Source organism: Sinocyclocheilus anshuiensis, unplaced genomic scaffold (assembly GCF_001515605.1).
Source record: "Sinocyclocheilus anshuiensis isolate Anshui unplaced genomic scaffold, SAMN03320099.WGS_v1.1 scaffold800, whole genome shotgun sequence".
Classification (NCBI taxonomy): domain Eukaryota; kingdom Metazoa; phylum Chordata; class Actinopteri; order Cypriniformes; family Cyprinidae; genus Sinocyclocheilus; species Sinocyclocheilus anshuiensis.
Window position 1 is genome coordinate 6,219 of NW_015554126.1, and position 19,356 is coordinate 25,574.

Genomic DNA, 19,356 nt, shown 5'->3' on the forward strand with positions numbered 1-19,356 from the left:
TAATTAATAATCATCTGGAGAGTGGTGTTATATCATGATTTAAGACTTCTCACTGTGTGTTCATCATTGCCAGCAAGAATAATTTGGTAAATAATTCTGAATTTAGATTTAAAATATGAGATCAAGCAAACAAGTTTATATTTAGCATGTGTGCATGTTTTATTCACAACTGTGTTTGCCTGTGAGTGTGTGTAATTAACTTTTCTTGTTTTCTTTGCTTCTAACTTGCAACACAATGATGAAACACAATGGACTTTGCTGCATTTATCCAGTCGCATGTGAGTTCTGCTGATAAACTTGAATGAATTAAAAATCTACACAACAACTGATTGTATACTGCTTTGTGGGTCAATATATTGACCAATATAGAATATTTTAATGTTTAGGTGTCCAATATCACATATGTACGCCATACAACAACTTATTGGTTTTGATTATTGTTTTGATTTTCAGTTTTAGCACAGTGATAACTAAATTATCAAATTGTACTATTAATAATTATAGTAAAAATAATAATAAACAACAACAAATAATGATAATAATATTAATTGTTGTTGTTGATGATGTTAAATTTAAATAATTCATGTTTACAAAAGGAAATTTGGCATTTCTTATTAGCTTTATTTTTATTTCAGTTTTAGTTTTAGTAATGCTAGTACTTCAACCTATTTAATATCAGTTAGTTGCCAAGGCAGCATTTCTAAGCTTTTTAAGTTTATTTTATATTTTAGTAAAAAAAAAATCAGTTAACTAAAATAATTGTAATATTTTTAGTTTTAGAACAACACTGACATTTAGAGCAATTATTTGAGGATTTATTGGTTGATACAAAGTTAAGGAATGATAAATAGGTATTAATATTTAGGTAATTAATAAAATGATTAAAGTACATAAAAACTATTTGCATTTGTTTTGTTTTAGGCTTAGTTTTAGTGTTTTGTAACTGTACCATTTCAATAATGTTAACATTAATATGATTGTGGGTACTATCCTGTGATATAGGTGATCTCATCTGACATGAAGGAAGACCACATCTTCCGTCTGACAGGAAGGGGAGCAGATCAAGACCCTAAGGGTGTGTTCAGCATCAACCGACTGACGGGAGATGTGGCAGTTAGCCGAGCCCTGGACCGAGAGGCCATCGCATACTACCATGTGAGTGAGATATTAACTCTGTTATCTACTGCGTTCTGCTTCCCCCCTTGCATACTGTCAGTAAGTACGTAGAAGTTCAGTTAAAGAGCTCAACATTAAACTGCAGGTTTATTTAAGTCATATTAGACTGTCGCACGAATAACCGAATGTCCCTATTCGAAAAGAAAATATGTTTTTGCTTCACCCCATGCATCAAGGCGATTAATGGCTGTAATGACTCGTGTCTCTTTGGCAGCCAGTGAGCGGCTCAGTGAAGGAAAGCTGAATGCTGTACAGGATGTTATACAAAACGTGTGCGTGATCAATGATGCAGATTTCAGCTGGCCTGTCAGACACTCGGCTAATGTGTGTTGCGAGTTTGTGCTTGTGAACATGGTGGCTCCTTTCTGTTTTTGCATTAGCAGTCTGATGGTGACTTTATCAGGTTGACTGATAAAGCGTTGTAGAGGGAAAAAAAGGTATCTTTAAAAACCTTATTATAAAAACAAACAAAAAAAATGTTAAATGAGTAAATGTGTTACTCAAAAGTTCAAAAAGTTCAAAAGTTTGAGTTCAATAAGATTTTTATTTAAAAAAAAAACTTTTATTCAGCAAAGCTGGATTACATTGATCAAAAGTTACATTTAAGTAATTTATAATGTTACAAAATATTTATATTTCAAATAAATGTTCTTTTTAGCTTTCAATTCATTGAAAAGTTACTTGACTTATCAGAAATGTTACTTGAGCACCAAATCAGCATATTAGAATGATTTCTAAAGGATCATGTGACATTGAAGCTTGCAGTAATGACTGCTGGAAATTCAGTTTTGCCAACACAGGAATTAATTACATTTTAAGATGTATTAAAATAAAAAACTGTTATTTTGAATCATAATATTATTTCACAATATTACTGTTTTTAACTGTATTTAAAATAAATAAATAAATATAAATAAATAAAAAAATGCTAACCCCAAACTTTTGCACAGTAGTGTTGAGACCATTGTATCCTAGTTTACTTAAAAGTTGACACTTCACTTTTAGCGTCTGTAATACCTGAAAAAAAGCAATCTGTTCCTATTTATCTTAATGGCAGTTTGTCAGCTCTGGTGCAGGTCTAAAGCTTATTGGCTAGCCCTTCAATAAATCCCACCCCCTTCCTGTTTTAATAGGCAATGCATCAAAACATGAAACGATTTCTTAGGGTCTTTAATCGGAAAAGGATAGACCTTTCAATATGTAGAGTTTTGCCAAAGAAAGGACCACCCAGTGGTAACTCCAGATAACAAGATAGACAATACGATTCCTTTGAATTGTGTGCTCAGTTGAGCGAGTTGTTACTTTGATTCGAGAATTCCAGAGCTCTTGTTCTCTTTCTCTTTGTGTCCTCTGCCATTTGACAGATAAAGGAGGGTTTACCTGGTTTCTATCCCCCTGTAGAGTAGAACTAAAGCGGCTCTGCTTAGTTTGATATCCACCTGTCTGGCTAGGAACAGATTTAATAAAAAAAAGTTGCTCTTCTTCCGTCCTCATTTTGTTCCGCCCCACTGGTATGCTCCGATAAAGTGTTCTTAGCAAGGTTTTTGAAAAATCTCTGACAGCCTGATGCCTTGGGTTTGTCTTTTCAATAAAAAATCTTCTTTTCCTAATAAGAGATCATTCTTTATAGTATTGCTGCTTTTTTGGAGCCGTTGCGTACAGGCTGTTCTTGCTAGGGGCATTACAAACTTTAAGTCGAACAAGTGTGTGTGTGTGTGTGTGTGTGTGTGTGTGTGTGTGTGTGTGTGTGTTTTTGGCTTAAAAAGTTCTGTGAGGAAAGATGGCAGATTCCAAATCACATACTTCTCGGCTTTGTACTGTCTGCTGGCTGAGGAGCTGCCTTTGAGATGGAAGGGAATGCTAACACAGACAGTACCAGACAGTTTTGGGAAGTAAAAGTAGCAATGCTTACATAAGTTTTCCAGAGTAGCTCTTGTGGTAGCCATTTATTTCTATCCAGTAGTCGTGTGGCCTCAACAAACAGTACATGACTGTCCGTAATGTCGGAAGGAATAATCAAACACACTCGCCTAAGTTTTTCTCTCTCAAACTGTTCAAAAGTTTTGTGTCTGTAAGAATTTTGAATGTTCTTGAAAGTCAAAAATATTTTTACACATTTTTTCTGTAAATGTTCAGTGTAAATCTGCTGATGTGAATTTTGTCAACTTTTACAAGTAAACTTGGACACAAAGGTCTCAAAACTACACTATTGTTTAAAAGTTTGAGGTTAATGTTTTTGAAAAAAAAAAAAGTGTTTTATGTGTGCCAAGGCTGCATTGATTGGATCAAAAATACAGAAATACTGTAAAATATAATTACAGTTTAAGATAATTGATTCTTGATTTTTAAATGTCATTTATTACTGTGTTGGCAAAGCTGATTTTATAGCAGCCATTACTCCAGTTTTCAGTCTTCAAAATGTGATGAATAGAAATCAATCAGTCAATCATAAGGACCCCAAAGTTTTGCATGGTAGCCTGGGAAAGTCTGATCTAATCTAATGAGTCTTTTCATCCTAAATGATTCTTTTTCTCAAATGTAGCATTGTAAAGTATTGGATAGATGATGTAAATGAAACAATAGAAAAAAAAGGTGAATTCATTCAAGTCCATGAACAGTATGTTGAATTATTTTTGACTTGGTTATGCAGTTTCTGTTTTATTTAGTACAAATTTAGCATTTCAAGTTTGGCACTGTCACCCTCTGAGAGTTATTCATTCATAACTCCTCATTGTTTTTGTGCCAGCAAAAATGCAGCTTGATTAAATCATACATTGTGTCATGGGATAGTTTTTGTTTGTAGCGTGTACTGTACCTGACTACTTTTTCTAAACAGTAGCTTGACTGTGGTTTAACAGCTTCAAATTACGATTAGCTTGGAGCTACAGTTCCATTGTAGCTGCCCCAACACTGCGGATTACTTTTTCACTATTGTATAACCACCATGGTTTAGGTCTGCTGGTCACGGCAGAGCGGGTGTGTGCTCTGAAGAGGAGGGTAATCTCAGGTCCGCAGACCCCAGTCAGGATCAAAGCCCTCACTCGGCAGAGCACTTGACATTTACATCTCCTTATCTCCCTTTCTCTCACATCCATACCACCCGCAATCTAAAAAGCGTGCGCACATCAAAGCTGGACATTTTACAGCATTAATGCTCACACACTCCTGTCTTGATGAAGAAATGATGCTAACCACAGCTGTTTTTGCATATGTTGGCTGTGTCTTTCTGAGAATGATTACTCTTTCTGTTAGTGAAGCATTGAAATGATTTTTGTTACTGAAGCAACAAAACTGAATGATGCTAACCACAGCTGTTTTTGCATATGTTGGCTGTGTCTTTCTGAGAATGATTACTCTTTCTTTTAGTGAAGCATTGAAATGATTTTTGTTACTGAAGCAACAAAACTGACATTAAAGTTTTAATTTAGCTGAAAACCGAAACAGAAAATTAAGTTTTGGTAATTAATTTGGGTAATTGAAATCAATGTGTTCTTCAGGGTGTTGTGTTCTCAACTGATATATTAAACCAGTTGTTCTTCAAAGTGTTATTATAGTTAACTAAAACTAAAACTGACATTAAAACTAGAACCATAAAAAATTAATTACTTGAAATAAAAGGATTTTACTTCAAATTATATTTAATTATTTATTGAATATAATACAAAATAAAATACTTTTATTTCGGCTAGTTGGCAAAGCAACATTTCTCATTCTAATTTAGTTTAGCTGAAATAAAAATTAATGCAAACTATACTATGTAACTACTAAAAATGACAAAAACACAACAAAATTAATAAAACTTTCAAATTAAATTGAAAACTGAAAATATAAAAATAAAAACTGATTCAAATTATGAATAAAAACTATTATAGTAATACTCTAGTGTCTCAGTGATAGTTTAAATAGCTCTGTTCTTCAGCAATATCTTTATATTTTAGCTTAACAAATTTTACACACACACTTTAGTATAATTGGTCATGTTAAAATGCGTACCTGTGGTAACTTATCCACATTATGTGCACAAAACAGACGCTGAAACAGTCAAAACACATCATTGGAGGAGAACTAATTAAACATCACTGTTTCGGTCAATGATTTTGCCCTTCCAAACCCACTTTGTCCAAAACCTTAAATTATATTTTTCACTTTTTCGGCCGGTTGACTACATTTTAGTGTATCACTATCTACTGTGTCTTTCTCGTTTCTCGCCTACAGTATGTTGTTTTTTTTTTGCTAGCTTATTCCTCCATCAGTGTCATTTTCCCACTTTCTCTCCTGCCGTTCCGAGTGGTTTTGGGAACTAGTCGGACGAGCGGGCATGTCAGTATTGAAATAATCCACTGGCTCACCTGCTATGGCAAAGAGCCTTGGAGCCCCTGACCTCTAATGGCGTGTTGTTCTCCATCTAATCACACAGATGGGCCAGTTCCCCCTCGCATCCACCACCTCACGCACACATATGTAGTGCAACACCTCCATGCTGCCACACTTCACCTAATTCCCGTGCCACACTGGTGGGAATAACCGCATTTTCCGGCTGATCCCTCTGCAGCACATCAGGAGTAATTACACCACAGCTAATTCCAGCCAATCTCACACTAGGAGTAATCACAGGCGTGTGGCAGCACATATGGGGAGGGGGGTGGTGGGTGATCCAGGCCAGGGACTGTTTTCTCAGGCGGTGCCGCATCGCTGCTGTGTATCTTAGTCACCGGCTCCGCAGGAGTCAACTCGCAGCAGTTTCTGGCAGCAACTTTTTTCTCTCCACTGCTTATTCCTTATTAGTTGTCTTATGAGCCTTGTGAACAAAGCATTTTTACTGTTTGAAATGAAAACATTTTTTTAGGGTGTTGAATTGGGGTTGTTAAGGTTTTTAGCATGTTACTAAGTGGTTGCTAGGGTATTTTGGGTGTTTGCCAAGGTGTTGCAGTGTTTAGCATGTTGCTGTGTAATTGCTAGGGTGTTGCAGTGGGGTTGTTCAGGTTTTTAGCATGTTGCTATCCGGTTGATAGGGTGGTGCAGGTGGTTGCTAGAGTGTTGCTAAGATTTTTAGAATGTTGCTAAGCAGCTTCTAGGATGTTTTATGTGGTTTCCAAAGTGTTGCAGTGTGGCTTTTAAAGTGTTTTAATGTTTTAGCATGTTACTGTATGGAGTCTTTTTGGTGGTTGCTAGAGTGTTTAGCATGTTGCTAAGCACTTGCTTGTGTTGCAGCATGGATTCTAAAGTGTTTGGAGTTTTAGCATTCATTGTTCTGTTGTTAGGGTTTTGTTGGTGGTTGCTAGTGTGTTGCAGTAGGTTTCTTACAAATTTTTTTCTTTAGCATGTTAATTAGTTGCTAGGGTGTTTTGGTTGGGTTCCAAGATCTTAAGATTTTTAGATGTAAAGATTTTTAGCATGTTGCTAAGCAGCTGATAGGGTGTTTTAGGTGGTTTCCAAGTTGTTGCAGTGTGTGTGTGTGTGTGCTTGTGTTTTTTTGTTTTTTCTAAAGTGTTTTGAATGTGTAGCATGTTGCTATGTGGTTACTAGGGTGTTGGTGGTGGCTGCTACGGTGTTGCAGTGTGGTTGTTAAGGTTTACAGCATGTTGTTAAGTAGGGATGTAACGATTAACCGCGAACCGGTTGAAAATCGATTCAAATATGTGACGATTCAAATCGGTTGAGATGCTAAACAAATCGCGATTCAGTTAGGGGTAGGAGTTTATATGAATGTATGTCTGAGGGGAACTTACTGTCTTTCGATGGTATTTTTTCTTGCCTCTGTATAATGCATATCGGGGCTCCAGACTCATTATTCCCACTGCTCGCTCTTTTGCAACTAACTTTCTCAGCTGGTCGCACGAGCACATGTTTTGGTCGCAATATTTTTTTCTTTTTTTTTGCGCTACAACATGGGATTATTCATTGCATGCTGATGAACTTTTATCATAGTTTATAGTTATATGGAAGCGAAAGTGGTTAACAATCAACCCGTTCTTTATCATCAGTAGTATTATTTGTGATTTGAATTTTGTGAATGGGAGTTTCTCTTTTGCTTGTTAAAAATAAATCGTGAATCGAATCGAATCGTGAAATCAAAATCATGAATCGAATCGTGAGTTGAGTGAATCGTTACATCCCTATTGTTAAGCATTTGCTAGAGTGTTTAGGTGGTTGCCAAATTGTTGTAGCATGTTGTTTTAGCATGTTTCTTTGGGGTTGCTAGGGTGTTTTAGTGGTTGCTAGGGTGTGGCAGTGGGGTTGTTTGGTGGTTGCTATGACATTCTGGTTCCTGAAAGAAATGGTGATGGATAAGGACTTAAAAGAAAGGACAGACAAATCATAGTAGGCTGACAAATAAAGACCAGTTGCAACATTGCATCTAATGAATGGATATTTATTCTCACATTACAGCAATCGACTGAAGCTGTTTAATTCCAACTGTTTTTGAATCCAAATTTACATCCCACAGATCCAACTTGTAGGGAGAACACATGGGCACCGGGAGGCAGGCAGATACACACTCTCACACATCGCATGAATATACAGAGAGTTGCAATGACTCTCATTTACACATACATGCAAACACAGAGGTGTCCACACACATTGCCGCGCATGTGAAGACACACACAGACACACGCAAATCCCCCGAGCGATTCTTTCATAGTTAGGAAACGTAGCATTTCCCCAGACCGACTAACGAACCATGCAATTGACACCTTAGAAGTGCTTTCTCTCTGCGAGAGCCACAAAGTGACTCCTTAATTACATTCTTCTCTGTGGTGTTCATGGCCAGACTGCTGCAAAACACAAGGCCATGATAAAGGCCCTATTATTGGACTGGAATCAGGAATCAGGCTTCCGTGTCATGTCTTGTTAATATCCTCAGAGTCTTCTTACCACAGGGAAATCACACTGTAAAACGCTGAGCATCAAGGACCTGTGATGAAGGACCCATGTTGTGATCGCTGTATGAGTGGTTGATTCCAAAACAGCTTAGAAAATAGGAGATTAAAAGAGCATGAGTCTGTTGTACAACAAGACGGCAGATCAGATAAGTGTGAGTAATAATAAAAAAATAAAATAAAACGATTGTGGTTGGAGCTGTGGTCTAGTGGTTAGCAAACACAAATACTACAGATACTGTATCAACCTTTCAAGTTAGGGAGTGTATTGAGAGGTTCTGTGATTGTTTTGGATGCATTCCTCTGATTGGTTTTCTTGCAGAATTATTTCTGTTTATTTGTAAATTCTGGTAAATTCAAAATTGGTTTAAGGTTTTTAGTAGGCTGTTAACAAAAAAAAAAAAAAGCTATTATGTCTCCCTAAGGTTTTCCACCAAAACAAAAGCACAAAAGCTCTTTAGTTTAGTGTTTGAATGCAAATAAATGAATGTAAAATATATATTTATATAACCAAATAAATATAAATATTTCTGCAAGAAAACTGACGCAAAATAAATTAATTTTATTAGGAAGAAATACTTTAATGTTAATTTAATATTATAAATGTTTTGTAATTTAATTTAATATTTTATTATTATTATTATTATTATTATTATTATTATTGTTGTTGTTCCTAAAATCAAACCAGCTTTGAACATTAAATGTACAAATATATTTAATAATTATTTTAATTGTTATCATTACAATTATTGTTGTAGTTGTTTTTATTTTGTATAGTCATATTGAATGGGTTCTTTACAAAACAACAAATGTGAATGTAGCTTGGACAATTGAAGTCTTCTACAGTCTACTATAATAAGCAAGATATCTAATAAAAGTCTGAATTTAGAAAACATGGAGTATAGTTCCTGAGTATTGGATGGTTTTATGGTCATTTTGGAGCTTGTACTATATGGAAACCATTCTATCCATCCATGAGCATCTTGGACATTCTGCAAAGTAACCCCTTTTGTATTCCACAGGAAACAATTGCATTTCTGAATGACATAAGGGTGATTAGATTTCTATTAATTGAAAGAACATGTTGCTCATCTCTGTACATAACTCTACTCTCAAAAACCATTCCTCATTGTCAGCCACATTAATAAAACAGCAGAGAGACACCTAGTCGGAGAGAAAAATAGAAAGCAAAAAGATGAAGAAGCCACTCATGCATTAATACAGAACATATGGATGATGTTTTTTCCTGTGTAGCTGCAGCCAAATGACAGTGCCGCTCCACTGCCTGCAGAAGAGTCACATGATGATGTGTCGAGGGGTGTTTTGGTACCTTGTCTCAGGTAGACAGACTCTGCGCTCGCCCACAGCGGGTTGGCACTGTGATATCACGACGGTCTCTCACAAATAACTGCTCCGGGCCACCGTAGGGCTGAAACAAGACCTGTGTGTCCAACAGCTGTTTGTTTGCCATGGACCTGACACACACCCATGATCCTCGGGGCGCTGGCATGCTGCATTTTATGGTGGGGGAATGGCGGCATCTGTGCGTGTGTGTTTTTCTGTGCGTTTATTTGTGTGTGGGTGCGTGCCATCTGTCCTCCGAGTAATTGCTGGTATTTATATGATCATAATTGCATACTGAGTACTGTGTGCTCTCAAAGCTAGTTTAAATTGAACTGTTTTAAGAGATATTAGACGCTAAACATGAGAGATCTGTGCGTGCAACCAATCAGCTAACCATCTGTGTCGGCTTCTGGTTTTTTTTATGCGCTGCGTTTTGTGCATTTAACACTTAGACACATACCTCGGGTCTTTAGTGACCCAGAACGCCATCCACAACCCTCTCTCTCATTAATTTTTTGAAGTTAGACCTCCACTTTCTTAGTATTTCCTTCATTTTTTCACTATAAACAATGACAAGAAAAAAAAAAAGTCTGTTTCCCAATTGTTATTTTTATTTATTTTTGTTATTTTTTTGGGCGGGATTATTTATTTATTTTTGGGGCAACAATGTTCAATATCTGATGTCTCAATAATTGTAAATCGCCTTTATTTTTCAAAGTGGCGACTCATAAAAATTACCACTGCCATAAAACTGAAGAATTTTAGAGATGAGATTAATGTATCAAAAGGTTCAGATCAAGTGATGGTTATGATGAAGCAGTTGCTCAAAACACCCTTCCAAATTTCCACCCTTCCAAGTAATTGTTATTAAAATGTCAGGACTGTTTTATGCTATTGGGGCAGTTTAGAGATTCATCCATATACATTCCAGGTCACTGAAGACCCAAATATGTAATACTGATTGGCAAGGGTTAAACTTATTGCTTCCCACATTTGTCACTATAAGGACCGTTTGTCCTTTGTCACATCTCAAAAACTGTCCTTTTGAGTGCAAAACCCAGACTTTAGGTCAGCTGGAAGTGGCCTAAGGTAATATTCCGTTGTAACATCAATTAGAGCTCTCATTATGTGTGGCCTAACACTAATTACTGCAATTATTTCCTGCTAACAGTTATGATCCCTGTAGTGGCGTATGCTGAGACGGCGTCTCATTTTTTAAGCATATGCAGAAATGGCACTCTTTGTCCACCGTGGCTTACTGTTCCCCCACTGAGGTTCGTCCATCGGGACAGCTGTGTGCTTGCTTGCGCATTACAGTAATGACCTTCACGGTTTTCACAACTGTGAGACCGGCGGTGTCTCTGTTTTCAGATTGTACTCTGATACCTAAAATCAGGCCAATAGTCGCATTTAATAGCGGCCGCTGGTATTGCTGTCTAATCAGCCCCCTCCATACGGCACCAGTCACGGCTGCGGAAATGAAACATTAAACATTTAATGGGAGATTAAAACCTCCATTAGTCTGAAGAGTTCTAAAGTGCCGAGGGAAAATGGTCAGGTTTCCAGATTTTACTGTGTCCTAGTTTATCACATGAAGGTCAGAGCCAATCAACCTGTGTGTCAGCAAATAACGATAAGATGTGAAGGCAGCGCTGCATTGATTTTGGTGATAACTGAAGACTGAATGGATGTTTTAATTACAGTGCTTGCATGCCACAATATACTGATATTCCTGAAATGTTCTGAATTTTAAAACCCCTAAGCCTAAGTATTATTTTATTTGTTTGTAGATAATTTTAATAGTTTTTATTGGATGGGATGCAACATATATATAAGTCATTTTCATTTAACCGACAGTGACGTTATCATAATAAATGCATATCATATATTTCAATCTGAATTTCAATTTGTCTTTCTTACTTTCATTTACTTTCCAGATTGTCTTCCATAGATTCATAGTTGCCTTTACACAGTGTCTACATTTTGATACTTGTGAACTGACTGAAAACAAGTCATGGCTGAGTGTCATGACAACAGCAAAGCAGCTCTGATTCAGCATTTCATTTAAGCACAACCAATGCCTAAAACTCAAGCTTAGCTAAATCTTTAATGCTATTCATTTGCTGCATTGCAAGCACTGATACTTTTTTCAGAAAATGGTAATCTAGTCGAATATCCTTGAAAAGAATATGTTGTGTTTTGGATGATGGTGTGCTGGTGTCCCAGAAGGCTTCTTAACTAGCTTAACTAGCAAGATTGTCTCAATCAACCCACTTTATCAGGCCATGCTGATCAATCACTCCTACCAGCTGAGATTCATATGGTTAGACCAGCATTAACTAGCTTTTTCAGCAAGAATTAGAGTGATTCCTTCTCAAATGTGCCTTCTGAAAACACTTATCAAGCCTGTGTTTTCCCAACCAGTTAGATAAACGTGATCCCATACAACCGGTCAGTCAGAACCAAACAATCGGAACCAATGATCCTTATACTTTTGATGTGATTGAGGTTTTGTTCAGAGTGAGGCTTCATGAAGTGAGTATGGTGTCAGTTCTTAGCTGGCAGTAGCACCAGAGGCCTTCTCAGGTCTGGCCAGGTTGAAAGCTTTATCTCAGTGGATTAATGATGATGGATTCCTGCAAGGTCACTTTGTAAACTGGCATATTAACCACAATACTTGTGAGAATAAAATCAACATGGCTTGAAACACTGCACACATGCAGAAGGTGTTTACAAAAATCTGTCCGAGCAGAGAAACAGTTTGTGTAACATCTGATGAATTTAACTGAAGCTGAGGGACAAATTGTGGCCTGTTCCTTTTAGTAATAATATATTTAATTATTTATTTTTATTTTTTTCTATAATGCCACTCAAAACCCAAGGACACTTCACAGTGCTTTTTAAAGTTGGAAATCTTCTAGAAATCATAATTTACCTTTGTAAATAATGTCACTTGAAATTCTATTAAGTTTGAAAAAGGTTTTCAGCAATATGTATAATTAATTCTGCATTTCTGTGGAGCAGGGAAACCAACATTAGCCATTTTTGAGCTCAGTTTTGGCCTGTTGTGACCTTGAGTAAAGCACTTAACCCCAGGTTGTTTCAGATGGATTTTGCTTACAAGTAGTGTAATTTAAGTTGCTTTAGAGATAGAGATGTTTAATGGACATGAACAAAAATGTACATTTTCAGAATGCGTGTGTGTGTGTGTGTGTGTGTGTGTGTGTGTGAGAGAGATTAAGCCAATTTTAGATGACACATTTAAGTGGAAGCTTTTATAGCCATCTTACAACTGTGCAGAAGCACTTTGCACAAGAAAACAAAGTTTAAATGTGAAATACATTTGAGAAATTAAAGAACAAATATTTCCCAAGAAGAAGAAAAGTAATTTGAATTTGAATCAAATCAGTAGAGAAACAGTGAAAAAGTTTCATAAGATTAAAGGGAAACAAATTCATGTAAAGAAGAGAAACAAAATAGATGAAGATAATAAACGTGCTTAACTTGTCATGTTTACTGTCATTTTTCATGATCTTTCTCTTTATCTGTAATTTAAATGTAATTTTTTTTTAAAGTGCATCGCTGCTAAAATAAAATGCAGATAAAATAAAATGCAGATAAAATATCATTTGAGATCTGCTGAGTGCAGCTTCTGAGATGGATCGAGATGACAATACTGATCTTGTGGGCTTGCATTTGGCAAATGTTTGTGAATAACGAATATACATTTTAAATAACTATTAAATATTTTTAATTAAATTAAATTTAATGCTTAATATTATTGTATGAAGTAATTTTCAGGATTTTTTGATGAATAGAGAATTTAAAAGAACAGCATTTATTTTAAATAGATTTTTTGTATATATTTTGATCAATATATAGAACCATTGATAAATTAACGTATCAATGTCTTTCTAAAAACTACAATTTTGAATGGTAGTGTGTTTGTGTGTGTGCGTGTGTGTATGTGTGTGTGTGTGTGTGTGTGTCATGGCCATGTTTTTTTAGTAGCTCCGCTTTGTGAGTATTTTATTGCGATAATATCTGACTGTCTGTTATCCCTACTGTATGTACAGTATCAGAATCAGAATGAGCTTTATTGCCAGGTATGTTTACACATACGAGGAATTTGTTTTCGTGACAGAAGCTATACAGTGCAACAGAATGACAGTGACAAGACAGGACTATAAATAAAGGACGCAGATAATAAAAAGAATAATATACAAATATACAAAATAGACAATGTACAAAATGGCAAAAACACAATATATAATCCACAGTGCAACAGAATGACAGTGACAAGACAGGACTATAAATAAAGGACGCAGATAATAAAAAGAATAATATACAAATATACAAAATAGACAATGTACAAAATGGCAAAAACACAATATATAATATAGACAATTATGTTTGTATACGTATAAGGAATTTTTTTATTTTTTGACAATTGTCCTCTGTTTAGCTGTTGTCTCCTGCCTGTGCCAGTCTGTGTTATGTTTCATTCTAATTTGAGGGTGTCAATAGATTCTACAACAACTAATTACCTGTATAATGCAATTAAAATACAGTGGATTCCAGTCGTAAATGCTCAGCTCTGTTTGGAAATAAAGAAAAGCTGAAATGCAGAAACAGGCCTGCTCTTTTTCTGTAGTGTTATGAGTTGCGAAGTCCAAGGAACCTCTCTTGAAATTAGTGGATCATCATGTCACTTACAAGGTTCTTAGGAAAGTGATGATTTGATGAGTAAGAAAAAACGAGGAATAGAGGGGAGAGGAGGGATAAGTGTCTATAGACAGCTCTTCTGTAGATCTTAAGATGTCGCTCCACTGGTAGAGCAACGTGTCTCAAATTTCTCTCTGGAGACTCACATCTCAATACACACACACACACACACACACACACACACACACACACACACACACACACACCTGGTGAAGAGGGTCTCATGGGAGCCCATCTGGGCTGACAACAGAACACACACATCCCACATGCTAACTTTTTATAAAATTATAATCAGAAATGTCTAATTATGTGCTGCTTCCACAAATTTTAGATTAAGTGACGTGACGTGACGTGACATGTGGCCAAGTATGGTGACCCATACTCGGAATTAGTGCTCTGCATTTAACCCATCCAAAGTGCACACACACAGCAGTGAACACACACACACCGTGAACACACACCCGGAGCCCGGGGAGCAGTTGGGGGTTCGGTGCCTTGCTCAAGGGCACCTCAGTCGTGGTATTGAAGGTGGGAGAGAGCGCTGTACATTCACTCCCTCCACCTACAATCTCTGCCGGTACGAGATTCGAGCCCAGAACCTTTGGGTTATGAGTCCGACTCTCTAACCATTAGGCCACGACTTCCCCACCAGATTAGGTGACTCAGTGGCTTAGGCAGAATTTAATTTTTGCTTGGGCCTGGGCAAAAGTGAACGGGCACTAGTAGCTAACGGACGGAGTCGGACTCAATATTCAGGTCATTTCAATCTTCTTTTCTTTGATCCTATTGAAAAATAAACTGTAGAACATAATGGAAGAAACACATAGTAAATTTACTGTGTCACCATCACGAATGTGCCCATTGTCAACATAACCTAAAATCATTCACAATAGCCCAAATCACGAAATACTGTTGCAGATTACAATAGGCTACTTGAACTATAAAGTTAGATGCTGCGTAGAAAGAATCTCTCACGCCAGGTCACTAATGCACATCTGCTCAACTAATACAAATACAAAACTCAGAAGTGAACTTGTATCAGTTGTCAATACAGATGTCATACAACATCGACATACAAGAAAACTGTGGCTACAATCTGTCCACATACAAAACCTGAGTAGCAGTTAGAACGAAAATTAAATTAAATAGCCTACTTTATTTAATCCGAAACAGAAGTCATTTAAAATGTTATCTGTATATTTTAATTACAGTTAATTAAATATGCTGTATTTAATATGCTGCCAACACTGGAATTTCTGACTGTAAAGATAGCCTATTCCAGGCACGGTATTTCCTCATCATATTTCCTCAAATATATTAGATAGGGCCTATAATTAAAGTGTATAAAATTGTTTTATTCGGAAATTTCATGTTTCTGATTTTTTTATTTGTTAATTTGTTATTTAAATTAATAGGACTACATATTCGGAAACAGGTGCAGGTAGCCGCTGGTGTCAGTTGAAAATATTAAAAAAATAATCTTTGTGTAACGTTTTCTAACACAACTGCAAATTACAGAATAAACTGAATGGGTGAACACACACTAATTCACAGGAGGGACATGCCTGAGACAGCCTGGTTAACACGTAATTGCCTAACACAGCTGTCAATCAAACTCATCAAGAATTATGCAAAAACACATTTTATTTAGATTAGTATTTGAAATGTTACATTAGTTGTGTAATTGTATTAAAATAGGTTAAACAATTATTTAACAAATATTATATTTGTATAATAAACATGGGGGCTATGCCCGTCAGGCCCGTCTGCTGGCTACGCCCCTGAAGTGACTAATAGTTGTGGGTTGAAATAGAGGTGTAATTTTTTTTTTTTTAATGCATGCAGTGTCAAGATGTTCCTAAAGAGTGAACGAGAGAATCTCACCTCTTTTTCTGTACATTTTTATGCATAGGTTATATATATATTTTTAAAGTAATTATGTCTTTTATTTTCAGAATCGCATGGTCTGTGGCTGTGCTGTCATTTCACAGTTTCACATTAACGGATCAGTGGGCGTTTACGGGGAAGCAGCTTGCTTGGCTTGAGGATAAAGGGGTGGTACTTTTGGGGGGGATTTCCGATTAATCCGAGAGGCAGGTGGAGGGCTCAACAGGAAGAAAAAAGTTTGATTGCGGTGCAAAGGCGGCCTTGAATTCCTCCGATGGAGTGCGCCCGTGCGAGAAAAATAACCAGACAGTTGTCCACTTCATTTACGACTGGCTTTGGAGATATGTCCAGAGGCAGGTGATGTTCACCTCCGAATCTCTCTCCTCATTTCTGCTTGGCTGGCCAGTAATATACTAGGCATTGGTGAGCAAGGCATGCTGCCCTGCACACAGGAAAACTGTCAGTTTTATTTTTCAGCTTCTCTTTTTTGTGCTTTTCTCTCTGAAGATAACACCTCTTCGTCAGCCTTTCAAGTAAAACTCAATATGTACCAACAGACACGTATAAATATTATATGATGGAAAGCAGCTCTCGTGTTTTAGAAATACACTTTTGTCTTGAATGCTTCTTTCATGAATCTACTTATTTTAAGGCTTTGAGAACCAAAAGGATTTTTGTAGGGTTGCCGAGCAACAAATTCCATGAAGTGTACTTTTTTTTATCAGTGCAAACTGTAGCTTGTGTGAACGTATTTCCCATTTTATATTTTCTTAAAGTCTTTAGATGCTTTAGTGCCACAGAGCAATGCTTGTCAGAGGTTTCTGTTTGTACAGAGTCAAACTGAGAGGAGACTGAAAGTCAAACTGTGATTTTTCTTTAAAGAACTACTAGTATCTGTCGTATAGAAGTCGTGGCAGTACAGTATTTTAAAAAGTTATTTAAGTCCACCCGTGTCCATAGTCTCTGAAAATGTGATTTATTTGAGTGTTCTGTTGTACTATCTGGACTAAATAAGTTTAAGCACTAAAATTACTAAAACTGAAATATAAAAACTGTATATATGATATATGTATATAAATGTATATAAATAATAATACAAACAAATTGTTGTTCTGATTATCGCTATAAAATCTGGTCCACTTTGGATATTAATTTGATTATTTTGAGTTATTTTTGGGTTTAACTGAACTAATCGATACCAAAATATACTGTGAATTTGTTTCCACTCTCCTGGCAAATGTTCCTGAAAAGTTCTCATTGTTAAAATTACCCACTTAGTACCTTGTGTTAACATTTTTTTCCCCCTGGTGGTCTGATGCAGCCAGAATCCTGGTAGTTGCATAAAGCATGTCACCATTTTTGTGTGTAATATGCATCGGACGCTCAGTGGGCGGTCTGTGGGTGTGCCGTCTGAGGCTGAGACTACGTAGTTCCTGCATCGTTTGCCCTTATTAGTAAATTTATGGAAGGTTCTGATTAAGAGCTCTCTCAAAATATATTTCTGTTTCTGCTGTGTTTGTGTCTTTTACAGTATGTGTGCCTTTACTTGGGGGAATGCTTCCCTAAATGAAGATGCATTCATGCACACTTCCAGAGTGGATTGTTTTGTCATGCCCCTCTTTAAAAAGTGGAAAAAAAATGACACTCTACCATCTCGCTTGCCCCACTGGTCTCTAAATGAGTTGTGTTGTTGGAAAAGGGAAGTGCTGCTCTCATGTCAAGGGACTCGCAGGGCGAGATCTGAGCTGGTCTTTGAGGCTTTCTCAGGTGACAGCAACCACCACACAAATGCGAATTATTAATGCCTTTAGAGAGGCAAGAGCCAATGCTCTAGTATGAAACACCTCCCAAAGCCCTGGTGACTGTTTTATTATTTTTTTTCTCAAGGCATTTCAGCAAGCAATTATTTTTATCTGGCTGCTGCTATAAAGGATCTTCCCCTACTCTCATTTTCACTCTTTCATCATTTATTCCATAACCTCACCTCACTTCTTTTTTCTTTTAAAGTCAGTCTATTTATACCTATGCGAATCAGTATTTTATATAAAAAGCGAGATTCTGATGTATTTTTTATCCACCTCCTTTCTTTAATTTTATTTCTCAGAACTTTCAAAAATCACCTTTAAAGGAATAGTTCACCCAGAAATGAACATTTGCTGAATATTTACTTGCCCTCAGGCCACCCAAAATGTAGATGAGTTAGTTTTTTCATCAGTATGGAGAAATTAAGCATTCCATCACTTGTTCACCAGTGGATCCTCTGCAGTGAATGGGTGCGTCAGAATGAGAGTCCAAACAGCTGTTAAAAACATCACAATTATCCACACCACTCTAGTCCATCAATTAATGTATTGTGAAGCAAAAAGCATGCATGTTTGTAATAAATAAAAAACATTTTAATGATGGATTTATTACAAACATGCAGCTTTTCACTTCACAAGATGTTAATTGATGGACTGGAGTGGTGTGGATTACTTGTGGTTTATTGTGATGTTTTTATCAGTTGTTTGGACTCTCATTCTGACGGCACCCATTCACTTCAGAGGACCCATTTGTGAGCAAGTGATGTAAAGCTAAAAGTCTCCAAATCCGTTCCGGAGAAGAAACAAACTCATCTACATCTTGGATGCCCTGAGGGTGAGCCAATTTCAATTTTTTGGGTGAATTACTCTTTTAAATGGATTGTTTATGGTCATGGAGAAAGCAATTTTTTGCCTTGTTTTTACGCTCACTAATTATGTGTACTTGATACATATTCATGAAAATTAATGAATCTTTTAAAATACAGGTAGTAATCTAATCAATAAGTGTTCAATCATGATGCTTTCGGCATTCTAAGTATCCCCACAGTACTTAGTGAGGAAGGTGAGGTTATGTTAAAAAAAACACTCAGTCTTGTCTTATGGGTTGCAAATCAGTTAGTGTGACTGGGTGAATATTGCATCAGCTAATATACATGAGCCAAGCTGTTAAGGTTTATAATTAGTTGCTCCCCAATTTTCACAATGTTCCTATATGCTGCTTTGTTTCTGGAATCAGTGTTCAGAGTTTATATTCAGAATGAGTTTATCTGATGATAGATTCTGCATGATCAGTAAATTTTAAGATGTTGGCAGAAGTATCTGCTTTGGTTGTGTAGGGTTGTACTCTCTCGTTGGGAACTTGCAACACCAGGACATTTTAGCCACGCTGTAAGTTGTAAAATAAGAGTAAACATGACAGTAGAATACATTAACATAGGAGTTACAATAAATTGTGTATGGTGGAAAAAATCCAAAACTTGTTTCCAAACGGCAGTGGCTTGTTGTTCGCATATGTCCGGGCTGTTCCCTCAGGTCTGGTT

General features: G+C 36.6%; 1 protein-coding gene across 1 annotated transcript in view; it reads left to right on the top strand.

The window, feature by feature from the left end:
- The first annotated feature begins 248 nt into the window (after nt 1–248).
- LOC107670147 (cadherin-13) overlaps nt 249–19,356 on the top strand; it is a 201,117-nt gene continuing 182,009 nt past the window's right edge. The window contains exons 1-2 of the mRNA XM_016462659.1: nt 249–278; nt 1,003–1,155. Of these exons, the coding sequence (XP_016318145.1) occupies nt 249–278; nt 1,003–1,155 (183 nt within the window). The remainder of the gene's footprint in view (nt 279–1,002; nt 1,156–19,356) is intronic.